This window comes from Drosophila ficusphila, unplaced genomic scaffold (assembly GCF_018152265.1).
Source record: "Drosophila ficusphila isolate 14025-0441.05 unplaced genomic scaffold, ASM1815226v1 contig_791, whole genome shotgun sequence".
Lineage (NCBI taxonomy): Eukaryota > Metazoa > Arthropoda > Insecta > Diptera > Drosophilidae > Drosophila > Drosophila ficusphila.
The window spans coordinates 29,014,006-29,035,418 of NW_025064737.1; the positions used below are offsets into that span (position 1 = coordinate 29,014,006).

General features: G+C 43.4%; 3 protein-coding genes and 1 long non-coding RNA gene across 5 annotated transcripts; 1 reads left to right on the forward strand and 3 right to left on the reverse strand.

The window, feature by feature from the left end:
* The first annotated feature begins 2,282 nt into the window (after positions 1-2,282).
* LOC108098684 lies at positions 2,283-3,357 on the forward strand. Its single transcript, XM_017201793.1, has 2 exons — positions 2,283-2,452; positions 2,588-3,357. Exons 1-2 carry the CDS (start codon positions 2,407-2,409, stop codon positions 3,319-3,321), a joined length of 780 nt encoding a protein of 259 aa, XP_017057282.1. The 5' UTR covers positions 2,283-2,406; the 3' UTR covers positions 3,322-3,357.
* A 158-nt stretch (positions 3,358-3,515) lies between these two features.
* On the reverse strand, positions 3,516-6,796 carry LOC108098683 (solute carrier family 52, riboflavin transporter, member 3-A). Its single transcript, XM_017201792.2, has 2 exons — positions 6,129-6,796; positions 3,516-5,000 (listed from the first exon to the last, which is right to left on the reverse strand). The coding sequence occupies exons 1-2, from the start codon at positions 6,242-6,244 to the stop codon at positions 3,653-3,655; spliced, it is 1,464 nt and encodes a 487-aa protein (XP_017057281.1). The 5' UTR covers positions 6,245-6,796; the 3' UTR covers positions 3,516-3,652.
* A 149-nt stretch (positions 6,797-6,945) lies between these two features.
* On the reverse strand, positions 6,946-8,801 carry LOC108098688 (ferrochelatase, mitochondrial). Of its 2 annotated transcripts, none has more exons than XM_017201798.1 (5): positions 8,670-8,801; positions 8,234-8,612; positions 7,851-7,952; positions 7,474-7,795; positions 6,946-7,413 (listed from the first exon to the last, which is right to left on the reverse strand). In XM_017201798.1, the coding sequence occupies exons 1-5, from the start codon at positions 8,704-8,706 to the stop codon at positions 7,099-7,101; spliced, it is 1,155 nt and encodes a 384-aa protein (XP_017057287.1). In that variant the 5' UTR covers positions 8,707-8,801; the 3' UTR covers positions 6,946-7,098. The 2 variants fall into 2 exon arrangements, with proteins under 2 accessions (XP_017057287.1, XP_017057286.1); XM_017201797.1 differs by having other exon boundaries at positions 8,234-8,615; positions 8,670-8,788.
* A 4,978-nt stretch (positions 8,802-13,779) lies between these two features.
* Positions 13,780-14,402, reverse strand: LOC108098680. The gene is made up of 2 exons (XR_001771862.1): positions 13,958-14,402; positions 13,780-13,883 (listed from the first exon to the last, which is right to left on the reverse strand). It is a non-coding gene; the product is annotated as an uncharacterized LOC108098680 (long non-coding RNA).
* Positions 14,403-21,413: the final 7,011 nt, after the last annotated feature.

Sequence of the window (21,413 nt, forward strand, 5' to 3'; positions counted from 1 at the left end):
TGGGAGAGAGAGTATCCGGCCGACTCCTCCTACTGGAGGCCACTCCCGGATGCAGTGCATCATGGGTCGGCTCCTCCTACTGGAGCCCACTCCCGGATGCAGTGCATCATGGCCTTACTTGACATGGGCTTTCGGATGCCAGATGCCTTCCTGCTTGGTGTGGATCAGGATGCAGTGCATCATCACTTGACTTGGCATGGAGTTGTGTATATCCTCCTGCTCGAAGTGGAGGATGCACTGCATCATGACCTGACTTGGCATGAACTTAAAGGTGCCCGATCTCTTAATAACTTCCTGCATGGAGTGGACTCCAGGATGCAGTGCATCAAAACCGAAGGAGGTGAGTAGCAGTTTTTTTTTTTTTAAGTGATGACGTGGACTTTTGTAAATGTAATGCAATTATTTAATTAAATATTTATTTTATTTTATTTCAGGATTTTGGTTGTGCATTTGGCTGGTTGCAGAAAATAATTGGTGACACCATCTTATATGTAACTTGGAGCTGGTCATCAGGATGCAGTGCACCAAGGTTGTTACGCAGTGAGTACATCCGTTAGACAATAAATATTCAAGTTATTTATCTTAAGAAATCAGAAATATTTTGACAAAGAAATTAAAAGCAACAGATAAAGTATCTGAAAGTATTCAAGAACATGAAAGAAATTTAAAAAACGAATTTGATCAAATATTTAACTGGAAAAACATGAAAATCACACACAATTAATAATTAAAAACAATTAGGGACGTATAATATTAATGTATATAGTAAGAATAGTTGTAAGAATGCAGTTACCGGAGACATATAGTATGCTGACACCACCTAAATGGACTGGACAACAGGCTGCCGGATCAATTATGAATGGCGTGATCTTCTATTGAAATCCACTCCAGGATGCAGTGCATCAACCCACTGGGGTATGTATCTTTTAAACTATTAATTTGTATAAAATAATTAAACTAATATTTTGGAATTTTTCTTTTCGTTACAGGTGATGACTATACCTTTCTACTTGGAGTGGGCTTCAAGATGCATTGAATCAATAACCCAAAGAGGTAAATACCCTTTTACTGACAAATGTATTCTAACTATTGTTATTTGTAACAAATTATTTTTTTTTTTTTTTTGTTTTTTATTTAATTTCAAGGTAAAGTGTAAATGATGCGGATAAAGTGGTTGCAGTGATTATCTTATTGAACTCTACTCCAGGATGCAGTGCATCAACCCATTGGGGTATGTATTTTTTAAATTATTAATTTCTATAAAATAAATAAACTAATACTTTGAAATCCTTCTTTTCATTACAGGTGATGACTGTCCCTTTTTACTTGGAGTGAACTTCAAGATGCATTAAATCAGTGTTTCCCAAACTTTTCGAGACCGCGACCCACCTACATAAAAAATTACAAGATCTATATGACAATTAGTACCCACCAAAAATCTACACGCGACCCACCAGTGGGTCGCGACCCACACTTTGGGAAATACTGCATTAAATCAATAACCGGAAGAGGTAAATACATTTTTTACTAACAAACTAATACTTACCATAACTATCTTTAACACTTTATTTATTTATTTTTTGTTTCTTATTTAATTTCAGGGTAAAGTGTAAATGTTGCGGATAAAGTGGTTACAGTGATTATCTTACTTCAAGAAGACGAAAGATTGCGGTACACCTAGATTTTTTCGCAGTGAGTACATGTATCAGACAGTAAATAATTAAGTTATTTATTTTAAGATGAAAAGGTAGGCTAGCTTTAAAACAAAAAGAAAACGCAGTGTCTTCGCAACATCTTAATATTCCATAACTTGGCCAATTTTAATGCAAATCCTAAATGGCGTACCTCTAAATGTTCGTTTGAGAATTCTTGAAGGAACTGCATTAAAAATGTTCCATTCTGGGAGGGTCGGGGTTCAAGCCCCTCCAAAAACCGAACCTAACTCGGTCAATTTTACCCAACTAAAATTCTTGGCTAATTTTTAGCGACCGAATATTTCAAAATATCCAACATGCAAGTGGGTCAAAAATGCGACTAGCGAAGAAGGCTCAACTTTAAATGCAGTTCGTTAGAGAATCGGTTCATAAACACATTAAAATCGGGAATAAATTGGCAAAGTTATGGACTCCCAAACAGTTTTGGAATAGTTTGGGTCGATAACCATGGAATTTTTGAAAATATCCACTTTAAAATGTGAACATAGTTTGCCCTTAATACGCAGTTTTGGCCTAGCTTTTTGAAGTAACAAAATATTTTTTTTAAGAAATACACTTATTTTGCTGTCAAATTGACGTAAAAGCGAAACTTAAAATTTTAGGTTTAGTTTAGATTTCGTAAATCGAAAAGCAGAGTTTCGTAAATTAATAGTGTTTTTCGGCTGCGCTCACTTGATTTTAGCGAATCGTCATGGCCGACGATAATAACAAATCAGGGACCGAAAGTTTGATGCCTGGTAAGGTTTCGTGGGGAAGTCCATCATACCACTTGCTCCTCGATTAGATAATACTTAATGATAATTATGCCGGCCATGCGGCTAGGTAACGCATATTAAGTATTCCCTCCTTTAAATTGTTCCATTTTACCGCAGTCTTTTTGGAGGATTTGGATGAGAAGGAGCAGGTGCGCAAAATCAGCGCTTACCTCCAAAACCTGTGCGATCGCTTGAGGCTGGGAATCCAGCAGCACCAGGACGTCGTCCAATCGTCGGTCCAGTTGCTCAAGGAGGTTGGTGACGTTAACAACATGATGCAGTTGGCAAGAAGTGGCCACCAGGCCCAGGCCACTAAGATCCGGCGCTTGATCATGGGTTTCGAGACGGTCAATGCTGCGAACGCGCCACAGATTCCCAGCGTGACGGGAATCAGCTTGCCCTCGGACCTGACCGAGATTCATGGCCTCTTGGTTGAATTCGAGCACCTCAATGAGAGCCAAGTTCTGCGCGAAGGCCTACTAAACTTTAAGCGGGCCCGGGAATCGCTGGAGAAAGTGCTCGGCTTTCTGGAGAAGATTGGCAACGACTCCCCTCGACCTTCCCCCCAAGCAAGCCAGCTGATTGGGAGCCCAAGCGCCAGTCGCAGTCTCCGCGAGAAAATCGAAGCTTTTAACAAGGTCTTAGAGGCGGGCCCCGAAGAGCTGGGCGACACCTGCCGCCACTTCAGCGAGTGCTTCTGCAGCTGCTGCAGCTTGGACGAGTCCCCCGAGTCTGGAGGCTCCGTTGCCTCGAAAACCAATTCCGGATACGAGGGTGACATCGACAGCGAGGTGGAGCAGTCGAATGGGTCCACTCAAACAGAAAATTCTAAAGACTTGCATTTGGAATAACTCAAATAAGATAAAGATAATTTTTTAGTGTTTCTAGACGAATTCAATGATTTGGTGGTGAGGACCGCATCCTGAAGAACAATTAAACACTAGGATTTTCAGTATATATGCAATTCTGTGATATAATTAGAAACATCGGTATGGTTTCGATATAACCTTAAAATTGGTTAACCAAGTTAAAAGTGCCGTTCAGGTATTTTGGTATTGTCTTCATTGTGACTATGGAGGTGAAAATACATATATAAAAATATCACACTATACTACAATAAAATCATCTAAAAAATCACGATGCATTCCTGGATACTTCGGTTCCGCCGGACTTCCGGCTAGGTCAGCAGCTCGTCTCTGCGGCTTGAAACAGATCCGAGTAGTTAATGGCGAAGAAGATGGCCACCGCCCCGATAGCGGACCCCAGCTGCGTGATGGCGCCCACCCATACCAGCGACTGTCCGCCCTGCGCCCGCATCACGGTGGTGATTCCCAGCTTCGTGTAGCTGACGATCCCTACCAGCAAAGTCCAAGCGGTGACCACCAGTACGGCTCCCACTGTCTGATCGTGGAGTGGCGGCAGTGGACTCAGGGCAGCCGTGGTAAACACGTAGCTGGTCAGCACACCAGCTAGGATAGAGAGCACGGTGATGATGCGTAGCGATGTGAAATGCAGGAACATGGCCATGAAGCACGCCACGGGATTGGCAATGACACTCAATGTGGCCGACAGGTGATAAGCCTGGGATCCATACGGGGCACTGGAGTAGGACTGGATGCTCCCAAACATCCCGTTGCTGAACAGCGAGATGGCTCCGATCAGTAACAGAAGGTATGTGTACTGCCCCTTGCTGAGCTTGTCCGCCTTGGGTTGGTTTTCCGCCTCTCCGTAAACGTACTTGTTGCCCTCGCTGACGGTCACTTCGGCATATTCCCTCCTGGCCACTGAAAGGGAGTTGAGCAGGGTGTATCCCACGTAGGAAAGCACCATCAGTGCGAAGAGGATGAGGAAGAAAACTCGGGTGTCAAATCGTGGCGGTGTCTTCTGCAGCTCGTAGATCTCCTGGCCGGTTTCGGTTACATTGACCAAGACACAGTCGCCGCTCTTGCCAATTCCCTGGATCAAAGCGGTCACGCTAGGCAGGAGTCCACTAAGCCCCTCGCCAATGAAATAGGTGACCATGTACTGCTCCTTGAAGCGACCCATGTAGGGCATGAAGAGTACCGAACTGGTGCAGGCGTTCAGCGCCGTAAAGCAGGTCAGCACGAATAGGGCCAGGCTGTGATCCACTCCTGCCACGGTAGCAGTCCGGTTGTAGAAGAAGGCCGTTAGTAAGCAAGAAAGGGCTCCCACCAAGAGCACTCCGTGGATTGTCCAGCCGTCGTTCAACTTTTTGGGTGAATATTTCTGGATGGCCGTGTAGAGCAGCGGACCCAGGTTGCCAATCTGGACCATCACGCTGAGGTAGGAGGGCAGGCTCCAGCCCTCCGGTGCCTCGTCCACGAGCAGGGGCAGTTGAATGAAAGTACCATTAACGCCCAACCAGGTGCCAATGCCGAAGAAAATGGTCAGCACGTCGACGATCCAGCTGCGCTCTCTCAGCTTCGCCGCAACTTCCACACTCATTTTCGGGCTTCCCCAGTTCAAGAACAAGCCCAGCTCACTTTTTCTGGCCTCAAGTGAAGGTCTTCTGTGAAAAAAGAAGGCAAAGACTTATCATTACAACGACATCAATGTCATTCTTTGGAGAGAACTCGGAAAAGAAACTATTTCAAGCTTGCAACATTGTAGACAACTATTTACCCAGGTTTATGGCTCCAAAGCCCGAAATGTTTGTTTAATGTTCATTTCGTTTTAGGGCTCAGATAAGCCTTAAAAGTCATTATCAAGCATATGGTATTTACAGTTCATTATGTTTGTCTTTTGGACAGATAACCGAACGAGTACGATTTAAACGGGTCTGCGGTTTTCCGTTGTGCTTGGGTTCCACGCGGGAATTTAAAAAATTATGATGACTAAAAAAATGACCCAGTATTGAATTGTAACTATATTACATTAACCAAGCCGCGCCCCCTTTTTTTAAAGTATGATTTAAATTACAATGATATACACCTCTTTAACAACATTCTGCTTTACTATTTTACGGTAAATCCATATTAATAATTTACTTAATTGGCTGGATATATCTTCGCTAATCTTATTTTCAAGTGATACTGACGGGTGTGCCGGTGGTCACATACGATCCTGATCTAATCTGCTAATTCAATTAATTTGTGACCAGTCGAATGGAGTGTCGTTGTCTGCACGTATCTTGGGAACCCGATAAGAATCTTAATAGGAAACGGCACTTAACCCCGAGTTGCATATTGACAGTAAATAAAGATGATAGCTTAATCTCAGAATTTCTGATTTTGGATTGATGGAGTACAATAAGAAAATAAGCACTTTATAATGTTCTTCAATCAAGAATGTAAATATGTAAAAACATATACACGCATGTAGTATATATACATATGTAGAAAATTAATCGAAAAACTTGGCCAAACTCCGTTTAAATTGTACATATATTAACAAGAGTTTAAAGCGCAAAAACGGATAATAAACTATAGGACAATTAGTGACGATAACCGAATTACTTATTGGGAAAAGCCGTCTATGAAAGTTGCTGCGTCACGGGATGGTCGTTAAACCTTAGACGCCAACAACCAAAGAAACAGACCGATCGAAAGCCCGCCTGCAGCCCAATATTAAGCCGGTTTTCTCTCTCCAAACAGTAAATCAAACCAAAACAAAATAAAAACGTTTTCGAGCCGCTTACCTGGCGAAATCCGCGAGATTCGGAGCAGTGTCGTCCGACGACGAGATCACGCCGTAGACTGGCCCAGCCGGATTCGTGGGGCCACCGGCTCCTCGGCCTTTCTGGTACCTGCTCATATTCGGATTCGGAGCGTACTCTTCGAATTAATTTATGGTCCCTGCGGCGCGATTAGATTTCTCGATCCAGGCCACTGTGGCTGTACGATGGGAAGTGCAGGCCAAAAGCGCTTGATTCCTCCACTTGGGTAGTTATTAAAAATCAATTCCTCAATTGGCGAAATGCGAAACAATTGACTGTTTAATACAAAGTCGAACTTTCAATTAACTGTCGCAGCTTCGATGGGAATATTAGGTTTCTTATGCAATATTCTGGGAATTTTATTCGATGGTACTGCAGAATACGAAATGCAGGAGTTTCCAGGATGCGGAGGCGACTGGAGGAGAGCTTGTCCAGCTGTGGCAAAATTTGTCTTCCATTTGATCACTTCAAAGCGGAATTTGAATTAATAAACATTGGCGAGAATAAAACTTACAGCCGAACAGCTGTTCCGACCGATAAAAAAATACCGAAAGCAGCGCACGTGCGCCAAAGAGAGCGAACGTAAGATACTTATTAACAATGATTTTAGAAGGGCATATTAGCCAACGGCATTCCCGTGAGTTGTTAAATTTAATATTCGAAAAAACGAAAATGAAAGATATTTCATCGGTATGGCAAAATGATGATGAAAACTTCGAAATATTATTTTATCAATTGATGCCTTATGAATGAATACTCCTCCATAATACCAAAATAACGCCAGAAAAAAAAAATAACATTTTGACTGTTCTGCAGTGCCTGTTTCATTTTATTTTTAGCGCTATAAATATAAAGCAGTGTGTGAAAACCATTCCCCAAGAATCCCAGATGAATGCAAAATTGTTCGCTCCCAGGAGGAGCACGACGCTAGCCAGCGTATTACGTCGGCTGTCTAAGTTGAACAGAGCTGCCGATACCAGCTCTTACTTTCCCTGCACTTTGGATTGGAGCACATCGGGCACCGCATAAGGAACTTGGGGTTGACTGACTGTTGGGACTTTAGGTGCTCCGCCACTATGTTGCTTAGGGCGTCGATGAACAGTGGGTGGTCGTTGGGGGCCGCTGCGCGGCGAATCTCCTCTACGCCTACCTCCTTGGCCAGTTCGTCGCAGTACTCGATATCCAGCTCATGGAGGGTTTCTATGTGCTCGTTTACAAAGGCGATGGGCACCAGGATGAAGTTCTTTAAGCCTTGCTTGACGTATCCCTAAGTAGATTGAATATTTCTTTAGTTCGATCCTGGGAATCACCATAAACGGGAACTCACCTTAATGGCATCATCGGTCGCAGGTGCCAGCCAGGGTAGCGGGCCGACTTTGGACTGCCAGGCCAGGCTGTAGGGATTCGTCTGGCCCAGTTCCTGCATCACCATGTGCACGCTGGCCCCGATCTCCGAAGGATAGGCGTCGCCCCGGCTTACAGCCTTCAGAGGGAGGGAGTGGGCGGTGAAAAGGATGACCACATCGTTACGCTTCGTTTCCACAAATTTGGCCAGTTCATCCCGGATGCGCTGGGCAAAGGTTTTAATCAGTAGAGGATGAGTGCCCCACCGGTCGATGATGCTCCATTTGGTGTCAGAGGGCAGGTTACTGCAGGCACAATATTGTCAGTTGTGGTCAACTTTATTTAGTATTAATTGCTTACTTGTTGCGGTAGTGCGTGAAGATGGAGTTGAAGCTGGAGCCCGAGGTGGCGCAGCTGTACTGTGGATATTGCGAGAAGAGAACTATGCGCTCTGGATTGTCGCTGTAATTGGATATTGAGAGTGAGTGTTCAGGTTTTTATAAGTAGCAGTCCAAAGACATTGCATAGTAAATTCCATTTGACCTGTGGTCACAAAGGACACGCAACACGATAATTGAAAAGTCAGAAAAGGTGCAAAAAATATTTGCAACATACGCATGAGTAAGCAATTTCAGTTATTCAGTTGAGCCAATACCACTATACCGTTTTTCGTAGTTTGTGCTAGAATTCTTGGTCAACTATGATTTCATCACCGAATACTTTTTGCCGGCTGCTTGGCTCACCTTTCAATCTCGGCGAGTGTGTTTTCGGTGAGCGGATTCACATAACGGAAGCCCACGTAGTGCTTGTGCGGTCCGGTCTCCGGTGAGATCCTGTCCAGCTGCTCGCACATGAGCTGGCCCTGCAGCTCTGTCCACTTGAGGATCGGCGACCCGCCGCCGATCTCTTTGTACTTCTTCTGCACCTCCGGCGTCCGACGCTGGGCGATCCAAGGTCCAAGCCGACTCTGTACAGGCAGCTGTATCATGTCCCGGTCCGTCATGATGCGGAGCAGGTAATCGTGCACCTGGTCCGTGTGAGTTGGCCCGCCCATGTTAAGCATGAGGATTGCAGTCTTAGGCCTCTGGCCGCTCAGGTGGCGAATGCTGGTCGCCAGGTTGCCTGCTAAGAGAGAGTAATGCAACAATAGTATTGGAAAAAACTGAGTTGACCACCCACCTGCTAGCCTGCACAGTTTTGTGTTATGCAAAAACATTATGTTTTCTTTTATATTGACCCAAATATTGCACTTTAAAGGTGAAGAAACATCGATGTTTAAAAAGTGATTAGAATCATCGATGTTCAACGGCGACTATCGATGTTTTTCCACTACTCTTAGATTGCCCTGTTGTCATACGCTGGCAGTCATGCCAACTCAATTTGCCGAGAAGCGGTTCGTTCAAAAATAAATAAACAATCCGCATTGTCAAATTTGTAATTTCAAGTTACGAGAATATTCGTGTAAATGTTTTGCGTCATTTCATAAACACACTTAAAAGCAATATTAAAAAAGACATCTTGAAAATAAACTATTGTTCAGTGTTTAAAAATACATTTTTTGAACAAATTTGTGTACGAGTATAACTATGAATATTGGCGTTTTTGGGTAATAGTATTTCTGGGTTGGAAGAATTATATCTAGAATATACCGATATCATAGCGTGCAATGGGACATTTTCCACGCCTGCGCTTTTCCAAATTTTCCTCCTCCTACCAACGTCAGCCAACTGTCGTGCAGTCTCGCTCTTGCACGCTGCATTTCTCTCTTGTCGCTTGCTTTGAGTGTCCGTTTCCTCCGATCAGCAAACATTTTTCAGTTTTTCCAGCAAATGCAGCTTCAAGTTCTGTGCAAAAACACAAGAAAAACCGCCCGTGCCAGTTGCCCAAAAGGTGAAATAAAATAACTGAAAGTGTCGTTAAATAGCGGGAAAGCGAAAGAAAAGCGGCGCAAAAAAGTGAAAAAAGCGATAGGAAGTTGTGGAGTGAGAGGGAGGAAGCGCCACCGCGGTGGTGGATTTTTCGCGTATTGGTATTGGTGTCGTCTTCATATCCGTGTTATCGCCTTTAGCATTGAGTTGTTCCAAATTCGCGGCGCATGCGCAATATAAAACGCGCTCTCTTTCTGTCGCTCTTTCTTTAGAATCGGAACAGGATATTTTATTATACTGAAATTCGTACGCAGGAAATTCGCATAGTTGTGAAAGCTCCGCGTTGCCACACGGACGCATTCCGCAGCTGGCTTCCCCGCACACCCACACACTCTTACTCCCACACGCGCTCGCACACACACTCGCGCAAAAATCAATTATAAGGCAAAAAAGATAAGTTGCAGTTTTTCCGGGAACCCAAAAACATGCAGAACCTAACTCACAAGTTGCGAAAGAAATGCCGCAGTAAAAAGTACGCAGGCAAAGCTCTGAAAGCGAGGAAACTGTGAAAAAAAGCAACGAAGAATAAAGGAGAAGGAAGCAATAGGAGAGAGGCTGCAAAGATGTACTGCAATTTGCAAGTCCATGCCAATGACCACCGAACCAGCTATTTGTTTCTAACAACAAACACACCGCAAAGCTATTCGCAATTTGCATTTTTTCATTCTCACTGCCCCGGAAGTGAAAACAGCTTCAGCGGAAATTAAAACAAATCGAAGCCGAAATAAAAGGCACAGCAAGCGAACGAGCGAAAGAGAGTGAGTGAGCTAGCTGAGAGAGCGGAAGAGAGCAAGTGCATCCTCTTTACAGCACGGCACACATTTACGACCGGTGACTGCAACTGGCCCACTCCTCCTTTTTTTCCCTCGCCGCCCACTCCTGCACCCGCCCCTCTTCACCCTCCTTCTCACTCATGTCCTTTGAAATTTGTGATCTCATGTTTTCATAACTTGGGCAGCAGCCGTTGGCACGGATTAGAGGAAAAGCGTCAGGCGTCAGGACGTCAGGACGCATCCATTTGCAAAGTGCAGGTGAGTGGGCCGAAAAGCGTAGAGAGTGGTAAGAGCTATTCAGCGGGTGTGCAATGTGCAATTCGAAATGACAGGTGACGATGAAGTGGGACAGTTTTCAGTTAAGGGCTAATTGAGCGGCGGAAAGCCGATCAATGGAAACGTCATGTCGCTGTCAACTCCAGTTTATTTGAATGAAGTTTCGACATCTGCAAACAGCGAACTTTTAAATAACAAATTTTTAATTGAAACAAAATACGATGACGATCGTAACAAGAAAAATTTGGTCAATTCGATTCTTTTAAAGGAAAATGTTCTTTACCTATTTTTATTAATAATAGCCTTTCTTTACCTTAAGCTAAACATTACAGCAACACGGCAAAATGAAAAATGTGGTATTTCGCGGTCGCTGTACCTCCCACGACAGTTTACAAGTTTCAGAAACCAACAACCAAACCAAAAAATAAAAGCAGAATGCAAAAATTAACCACAACATTAACAATCAGAAATGTTTTTCTTTCGTTTTGTATTCCACTCAAAGCCCCAGTTTCATTTCACTCCCTCAAAGCCGCCCCTGAGCCATTAAACTACCCTTAGAGTTAAGAGCTTTGCTCCAATTTTACAAGCAAACAGAGAAATATTAGTGTGGGGTCCAAAAAACATAAAAAACAGAAAAACAAAAGGAAATGCAAGGTATTCAAGAAATAATATCTTTATTTTGGCCTAAAATCGTAAAACAAAAACGACCTGCAAAAGCTTTAAGGGGGCCATCAATTTAAATAAAAAAGGAACAATTATAATATATTCGTAAAGCTTTACAACGTTTGTTATAATAATATTATTATGTATGAGGTAGTCAAAACATTTTTTAGCTAGTAAGCTCATGGTCAAAATATTTAATTCCTTTTTTTAATCCGCTTATACATATGCTAGACTCTTATGCTTCAACGCAATGGGAGGAGTGGCTGCTTCGTCCGCTGCATTTCATGCTGGGCAACCATAATTCCCTCCATATCTGCACTCACTAATTAGATGAATCCCTGCGCTTGCTTGCAGCTTGCCAGTTTCTGTTTTGAGGATACTCTTCTTTCCCACGGCCAATTGGCAAGCTTCAAATTTGGAGTTCTGTTTTAAAAATAATGTATTTTATATCCCAAAAATATGTTCAGCAGAGGAAATAAAATTGGGATTCTAGCAAGAACCTTTTAAACCGGCATAAAAAAGACGCAGGAAAGTGTTTGCGTTGTTTGACCAGTGAAATCTGAGTTTCAAAAAATGCTTAATAAATATACGTTATTCGCCTCAGTGTGTGTTTGGGGTGCTATGGTCCCCGGTGGAGGGTTTTGGTTTTCGTGGAAATTCTTTGCCGGCAAAAAGGCGTTGTGAATATACTCGAACGCAGCAATAACAACGCCAAATAATGTGAGGTTTAGGATTGAGCCAAAAAAGAGCAATCGATAAATCTATCTTGGCAGCGCAGAGGATAGCTGTCGTCATTTTTGCATTGCCTAAATGGAGAGCACTGCTCCTAAAAAAGCCTAACATAGTTAATTCTAGATTACGTATTAACATTTGTATTTTAAATAACCTAATAATGTTTGAGTTCTGAGCTTTTTTAAGTTAATATATACTTGTATATTACAATTTATAAGAACATTTTTCTTTAAAAAAATCCATAGCTTCCGGGTATCCGTTAATATTTCTCCTTACATTACACTTTCGCTGAGCGTTGCCAATTCTTTTTCTGTAATGTTTTTCTTGCTCACTGCGAGAAGTCTCTGTTTTTTATTACTTGATAAACGATTTGCCATTTTTGTCGCTCTGGCGGAGAGTGGGAAGTCTTTGTCACTCATTTATGCACACACATAGCAGACTGAATTTATGATGTCATTATAATAAATTTTATGCGTGCCTAGACAACATTCCGGCGACTGGCGACTGGCAAAGTTGTTCTCGATGTGGTAATGGTTGTTTCTGTTGGCAGAAAACACCCGGTCAGAATTTTTGCCGGTTGATTGCTGTACTCTGTCGTTGTGACACAAAGTATCTTGTATCTGCATGTTCCAGCTTTTCCAGCTCCCCCGGATGGCTGCAGCACACCCGCTGCAAAAGTAACTATGAATAGACACTTTTCTGTTGCACACCAGCAGCTACGCCATTTGGTCTAATACTTTCCTGCTTTTAACAATTGTTTCTTTTCTAAATGGTATACTGAGCACAGCGATGATTTATTTCATTATTAAAAGTGTAATTATTTATTCTGTAAGTTATTAGTTATTTGCTTTTTGCAACTCTATTCTCTGCATAGTGTAACTATATTCACTAAAACTAGTGTCCTTAGTGTCCTTTGAGTTCGATGGATCTTTTCAACAACAATGCATCGCTGAACCAGCATTGAGGGTGGCGAGGAACTCAGTTGTCAGTGACGCAGCTGGACCCCTATGTATGCAAAGGGTTATGGCTCGATATTCCTAGTACGTTTGAATGTCCTGTGCACGATTGTAGCATTTTTCATTGCATTTGTGGTGGAGCAGGATGAGGATTACAAGGAAACTTTGCACAGGGCAGAAAAAACTGGTAGGGAAATAAAATCACAGTAGGAGACGTGGGCAATGTGCCAACCGAAGCTTCACTGGCTTACTTTCGGCATACGTGCCTTTCGTGGTGATGACAATAATCAGCCGGGCGATGATGACGAATAGTTTTAGTCTAGGGTATCTATGTTTCTTTTTCCGCTCAATCCTAGCTTGCTGATTTTTTTATGATTCTGTGCTGCTAACAGCGAATTATAACTTTTTTGGTTAGGGTGGATTTTTCGCTGGCGCAAAATAAAATTTGCATCTAAGGGACAACTATTTTAAATTACTGATTTACTTTTCGTTTTTTGAGGAATAAGATAAGATAAGATAGGATTTCCATTTCTTATATAAAAGCATTGATATATTTACAAGCCCTGAAGGATCATTTTCTTTACAAGAATACAGTTCAGCTTACTGGCGAAAATCAGGCCAACACAATTAGCCCTAAGGGTGAGACAAGCTGGCTGCTAGTGCGCATTACAATCGTGTGTGTAGGAGAGGAAAAGAGATATTTCTAAGTTTTTCGCATGTTGTTGTTGTTTACTTGCAATCGACGGCGGGCAGTGACTGGATTGGCCAAGTTGACAAAAAGAATTTGGGTAGAACACTTAAGGAGAATTGCGTAATATGCAAAATGTTTCTTTGTTCAATCCTCGAAACTTGACAATCTTAAAGTGAAGATTTTTACTGTTAATAAGGATAAATGCAATGCTATTAGTGTCAAATGATTTAAATATTCCATTAAACAATAGGGAGAAAAACTACTTCCTGATCTTGGTATTTGTTTTAGTTTCTCTTGAATTGTATTTCATAGTTTTTGGCGGCCCCCAAGCTGAAAACTAACATTTTGTTCGTCGAATTTTCGGAAGACGAAAGCTAGGGAGTAGGGCGAAGATTGCAATATCAGCTCTATAAAATCAGAGGCAGACAGCTCCTCGATTAATGCTTACTATAGAGGAGCTCACGGAGTGGTCCGGAAAGCGGGAGAAACTGTCCAAGTACTTGTCAGGCAAATGCATATGACACATGTCAGTCCCGAGGCTCCAGGCCCGCGAAGTGTAAAGCTTCATTAAGTTAGGGGGACCAAATACATTCCAAACAGCAACGCGATGCTCAGGTTGTCCAATGTTAGGAGCAACAGCATTAAGACTTCAATTTTGCGTTTTGATCAGAAAATAATCATGATAAAAGAAAGATGAAAATGCTCGATACACGTTGATAAATTAAGATGTATGAAATGAACGGAAAAGCCTAAAACTACTTTTAAAATCTAAATATCTGTATTTATTGTATTACTGGACGCGAACAAAAGAGTAAGAGTAAGAGCATACCTATATGCGTAGTTAGTAAGTCACGTCTTTTCCGCGACCCACTGTGTCTCGTCATGTCAGGCGGCTATAATGCGAGTATGTCCCAGCTTGTTGACAATCATGTGACAGTAAATACTTGCTTACGACTTTGCGCTTGTTTTCAACTCATTACTTCCTCTCTGCTTTCCCCTTTCAGGATTTGAAATCACACAACGAAAAAACCGAACTTGCATTTTTATACCGAATTTTTGTAAGAGCCTGAGGAAAGTGTTCAGCATTGACCAAATGCAAGTGCCTCCAACTCCTGTTGGACGAGCAAGCAAGTGCGGCAATTGACAAGAGTTGCCTTCGAACGAAACCCCACCCAAGGCGAGAGGAGAGGTCAGGAACGAAGGAAGATATTCCCAATCGGATCCCCACTAATAAATGCAGTGGAAGAAGAAGTTTACTCGATTGAAAGCAGCTACTGGAAATTCGCGTGTGCGAAGAATGCTTTGTTGTGGACGTAGAAAGGTAAGTGATTGACTAGAACCGATATTAACCCAGTGCAAAAGGATATGTTCCCTTTCGAGCCAATTAAAGACTAAGCAAGGTTGGCGGATGCCCTTCCCGGTTTTGTAGCATACTTTGTAGCGCTATAAGTGATGATAAGTTCAAACTGTCAGTCAACCAGGGTTCTCCGTCATTCTGTCAACATTTTTGTAGCTGCCAGAATAAATTTACATTTAACGCCTGAATTTCAATGATGGCTTAATTGCAAAATCCGATTTTAATGCTGCTTCCCGCACCGGAGGTGGGGATGTGTGGGTTTCAATGACGCTCTTGGAGAGGCGTTTCGACTTTTAGGAGGGCGTTGTTTAAATACAAAGTGATGTGAAACATGTCGCGCCGCTCTTCAATGCCATCGATATATGCTCGGCGACAAATTCAATTAAAAGCCACACGTGCTGCGTTTATCGAACTTTAATCAAAGTTACCGCACAGTTTAATGCAATTTTTGAAATGAACTCCCCATTGAATGCCGAGTAATTGGGCCGAACAAAGGGGTTTAATCTGCTGGCCGACAGCACTTAATTTGATTGCGACTCGTGCTCAGTGGAATGAACAAGAGTGTTTGCTCGACTGCTCCCACCTGGCCATTCCACCGCCTTATTCCTTCGTGGCTTGCCCGTTCATTAGGCACCTAACAGAGCAAGGTGTTTCACTTCGGGTTGCCAGGAGGGCACTGGAAGATCAGCGGACTTCTCGAGGCGAGCGACTTTTTCGAGGTGAAAACATTATTTTCTGACTTTTTTAGAAAACTAAGAAACACAATGCGAGTTTTAGGAGACCTCCCTGATAATCGATACACCAGAAACCAAGTCCTCTAACAGACTAGCTTGCCTACGGCTTTTTTCTCAGTGTAATCTGAGCAAGGCTGCCACCTCTAACTGTCTTGCCGCTAGGAAAAACTTTATGATAAAGTCCTTGCGGATGAGTCCTTGGAGATGCAGTTGCCGGCGTATTTGGACCGCAGCCACGCCCTGCACACACTCTGCCGCCTGTTTGTTTTAGTTATAGTTGATTATTTTTCTTTTGGCCGCGTTGCAAACTTTGACTTTGGCTCCCTGACATCGCAAAGTTTAACAAATAAATTAATTTACCCGCTGCACCAGCGCTGCCGAAGCTGCCATCTTAATCGTCCCGCGGGGCTGGCGTAGAATTCAATTTGCACTAGCGGCGCCCTAAGACCGCTCCGAATTGTGCCTCAGGCGCGAGAACTCTGAGATTCCCTCGAACCCTGCGAGCTTGTGACCTCCTAAAGAGTATTCCGAGTGCGGCGCACCCTGCCGCCGCTTTTAAATTGCATTTCTTTGCTTCTATGGCTGCCGTTGCTTTAATCAGTTTTGCGCCAGGCGCAGTAAATTGATTTGTTAAACAATTTTTAATTGAAATAAGACGCTGCCGGGCAGAATGTCAAACTTTTTGCCAATACTGGCAGGCTTCCGGTTTTCCTGGCACTTTAAAAGAGGCAAACAGCTGGAAAGTTGGTCAAGTGAGGAGCGTTCGCATTCCGATTGGCACACGAGTAGTGACTGGCAGCCAAACGGGCAACGGGAGATGGCAGACGTGCCAGGGGCAGAAATCAGCATATTGCATTACGAATTGGAGGGCTTGCAACGCTGAAATCGAAACCATTCAATGGGATTGTTTTGCACGCTGCAATCAATATCCAGGATCCAGTTGCATCTGCAGCCTTTTTAGCGGAATTTCGATGAATTCCGACTGCCGGCGAGGAGGTAAATTATTTTGATTTATCTGTGGCGACGCATGAGTGATGTGAATTGGTGGCCCCAAATGTTTGTTGGCTGTTTTCGAAATTTAATTGAAATCTAATTGATAGATAGTGATGGGGGTTAGATTATATTAATTTTTGGTTGGGCTCGGTTTTATTAAGCTCTATGATTTCAATGCAATCCATTCGATTGGGTTTTCAGGTGTTATCCAAATTTAACAAACAAATATTTGTTGGTTAAATAGATAATGGTACTAGGGAGTTCTTACTTATCGATTAGGATAATTCCAATACTTGTGCAGAGTCACATAATTTGAAGGCTTTAAATACCTCCGCCCCATAATTTTAAAGACTTTTCCCAGTTAATAAGACTGTTGCAATAGATTGATGGTGTAGTGGCTCTCGGGACTTTAAATGTTTGCGTGATTAGTTGCGCACTAGATGGAAGTTTATGAAAATAGTTTGCGGCTGTGGCCGACGGCCCTTGATGTATAGGAAGCTTGTTGGAAGCTTTGTGGAAAACTTTTCCAACTTGTTTGCCATGCAGCGGCACGTTTAGTGCTTTGAAATGGCGCAGAATGACGGCGTCCCCTTCAGGCAGTGTTTCCCCCAGTCTTCCCAGCCCTAGAGTCTGTCGAGTGCCATTCACAAATAAATGGCGGGCATTTAGGCGGCCACAGTCTAGAGTCTTCCCTGGTCTGTTTGAGTTGCCTTCCGAGTTGCCAACAACAATTGAAAGACGCAGCCAGGAAACTGGGAGCGAGGACCGGCGCAGAATTTTGCCTTAATGCAGATAAGGATATTGCCTCAGCTGGAGCTGCAGACGGTGATAGTGATGGTGTGGCTGGTTTTATGTACATACACACCGAGAAGAACCCCCGCTCAATAGGGAATGCCCAAATTGGCCTCTTCTTAAAGGCAGCTTCTTCTTCTAGTGAAAGTTTATCCGTCTTATAAAACTGATCGCTTGTCCAAACCCTTGCTAACAAGGAATTATCAGGAGCTATGAGATTGTGCTTTTAGTTCTCTTTTTCCAGTGTAAGCGTCTTCAGAGATACAAGTCGGAGGTACAAAGTTTCGCCCAAGACAAACACTGGCGCAGCATTTCTCCTGGCCGTCGGCCAACTGCTTCCGATATTTCGTGCTATTTCTTTTGCCTTTCCCCAGCAATTTTTCCGCTTGACTACAGCGCAGAAAAAGCGTTTCTGTCCTGCTGCACTTTCTGGAGACCCACATCTTCGTCCATTGTTTTAGTTGCCAAATGGGTTTGAAAAAAGGACAAGCTAAAACTATTAATTGGCAACGCAGGTGTAGCGGTTTTTAATTGCTGGCAACGCAGCTCAAAAAGTTTTTACTCCCATGCTGCTTAATAAGCTTAATTTCGGGTGCATTGACTTGAAATAAGGCGAGATATGGCGAAGTAACTCCAACTCGTTCACTCATTAATTTCTGGTTCTGCTTTCAAAAAGCCCATTCATTCTGCTCTTGAAATTTTTATAATTTAATAGGGGTAAATATATATATTTTTTGTGTCTCTAACTACTGGTGTTTTTATACAACATATGTATTCACACAGAGCAGTTGGTCAGCATAGGTTTTTATACTGTGATCAACTTTACTGAAAGACTTAGAACTTAGAGAAACAATTGCAATCACTTAATTAAATAATTCAGTGAGAAGTGGAGACTAGTTTCAATGTATTTGCGAGGAAGTAAAAACGCTCATCTTGTGCCAAGTTTCCCCCGGCTTTCGACCCGGTTAACATTGTATGCCAACTGGCTCAAGGACGGCTTTCTCGGCACTTTGCTTACCTTGTTAGAGATGCTTACGTGCCTGGAAATCCAGTTCAGACTTCTGCTGCTCGACTCGGCTCAGGTACGTGTCCTTCATTTGCACAACTAATTGCAAAGGTCTTACGCAACTGCGGGAGACAGTCGGTACGTCGTAACGTCGCTAGTCAGCGAGAAGTAGAGGTATTGAAATGTTTTCGTACTCATCGAAGAGTCCCCCGAGTTTTTGCGTGCACGTAAAACATTTGCCTGTCACGGGGCTCGCACTCTGCCATTGGCGAACTGGCGAACGTGTTTGTATTTTGCAGTTTTGACAGTTGACTTATAACCAAGGACCAAGCTCTAAACCTATTTTTAATTATTTCCGTCTGCAGGGCGGCCCATTAACATGATGAGGCGGAATTAGCCGGCATTGCGGTAGTGATAATGGCTGCTGGTCGGCAGAGCCGAGTTGAGCTGCCGAGCTCTGTGCCGCACTCCTCTGGCTGGTTTTTCGTGTCGACTTTTAAATGGCAACACTGCGTATGACACGTTTTATTTTTGGACCATAAAACCATCCGCCTCTTGCCGAGACGGCGGTCACTGTGTTTGGGGGAGTGCATCCTTTTGCGCAAATTGAGGCCACTCTGCAGCACGCAAGTACAGTTATCAAAGCGAACGACGGGAGCACTTTAATAATTATTAACTTGTCGTTTTACTTTACTCTGAATCGTGTTATCACCTTGACGTGGCTAGAAGCACTCGATTGGTTGACTGATTAAAGTAGACATCCTGACACTCTGAAATTGTTTGGAAATCAGGACCAGTGATGTTTACCCCATCTTGATCCAATCTACGCCGAGTGGACGGACGGGTCGGGAGCGAGTCGTGGCAGCTGCAGAAAGTGCAGTTGCAAAACGAAATTAACCCACAACCTGCAATCCTGCAGAAGGCAGCATCCACACACACACACGGTCACATCAGCGGGCGGCGGTGGTGTGCGTGAGTATCCGTGTGCGCACTAAAAGCGGTTTATGCCACTCACATGCAAACCCAGTTGCCTGCCAAGTGTTTGGCTGCGTCCAACACCCACACGCGATTGTTGTGTGGGTAGGTCGTGGCTTCGTGTGCTCCATGCTCCACGCTCCATGCCACCCACTTGTCCGCCCCCTCTCCCCTGGGTTGCTCAAATTTTCTGTTTGCTTTGCTGTGGATTTTCGTTACGTTACGGCGGAACGCCCCTCCCCCAGCTTCCTTCCCCATACTCCCCCACACTTCCCACTTTTTCGTACCTTTAACGTATTTTGCATTTGCTTGGCACAGATCTGGGGGCTGCTGGGTTGAGGCTGTGGGTGGGCTTGCTCTTCCCTCCTCTCACTTCCCTCTTTTGCTCTTCTACCCCAGCTCTCTCTGCGAGATTGCCACTGCTGTTTGGAAAGCTTTTGTAGTAGAGAAATACGAACGTTTATGTTGTTGTTAATTTTCCCTCTTTTCGTTCTCTCCTTTCTGTGTAATTCTTTGGCTTTGCGGCTTGCTTGCGGTTCCTTAGAGTGGCCAGAGCTGAGCAAAAGTTTACGGCTTACGAAATCGGGCAAAAACATTAGCGCATGGTGGCTCGACATTTAATATGCAACATGAAAGGTCACAATCACGCAGAAATGCCTTTTCAAAGAGGAATTCAGAGCCTGATCTACAATGTACAGATGTACATACGTGATTCTGGATGCCCTCGAGTTCGAGATATTCCATGAAACACCTAGACGACCATCTCGAACCAAAATTTGGCAACACACTTCAGCAGGAATATTTATTTTAGTATTGTGATATTTATTACATTTCCATGATAAGCCCAAAAAAGGCACGTACTTACATATGTACATATGTATGAAATTTATTGTGCGTGGCTCTTGTCATTAAATACGTCGTTTTGAGGATGCTGATGCAATGGACTTTTGCTGCGCACAAAGTTTCACTATTAATAGGACAAGCCACAGGCGACTGAACGACAAAGAGACAACAAATGACATCAATTAGCAGGGCGAAACCCTAATCGTACCTTGGGAACTGACATGTTAGCAGGCGAAGACACCTCCAAAATTGTGCCAAGGCTTCGCAGCCAGTTAGGTTTCGAATGTGATTGATGGGGTGTGGGTGAAATAACCTCAGAAAACGCTTGGATAGTTGGCGTAGCATTTTCACGCCAATTGCGATTAGTTGTTAACGCGGACTGCCATTAGTCTAGTGCCAAGGCAAAGCCGGCGGCATTAATTGCCCATGAAAGCACTTAAAGGGCAATTTAGCGAGGAGTCCATACTCTCCACCCCTTCGAATAACTGGGGTTTACCTTTGAACCCGAATAGCACTCGCTAAGCGGCTTACGCCTCACGCAAGAACAGCGCGAAACTTTGCATAATTCACTTGAGGGAAACAGCATCAAAGCCGCATCAAACTTGGTCTCCCAATTTGGCTTTTTTCCTGACCACTCTAACTTTGGCCTGAAGAGGCTTAAGCATACTTTGGACCAGGGCTAGAAAAACCTGAAGAAGAGGGCAAATATACGGGTTCTAGACAAGTTTTTAAAAAACGGGGCAGAGGCGGGCTAATATTTGTTTTAGTTATTTTTCTTATGCTAGTGTCAGTTTAAAGTTGCGATAGATTCTCTTAGTTCTATTTAAACCATATATACTACCTAATTATACTGTTTGAGATGTTTTTAGTTTTAAAATTCTCTGAGTTGATATTTGAATCCTAATTTCAGGCGGCCTACCGGTGTATCATTTGAATTTTAACTTTTGGCAGGTCAGCGGCCCCACGAAAGATTTGGTTCCTTGATGGATTTTCCCTTTTCCAAATGCAATTCCGTTTCAAGCGGCGCGTAGCTGAGAACTCAATTTGCTGCGCTTGACAAATTCCAATGACAAAGAATTTTTCCTCTCCGGAAGTTTGTTATTAGTCGCTCGCATCCGGCTGCCACAGTCGCCGGATAAATTCGATGACCCAGCGAGGTGGCCATCGGAATGCCGAGTCTCCCTTGGCCACTCCATCGCCTCCG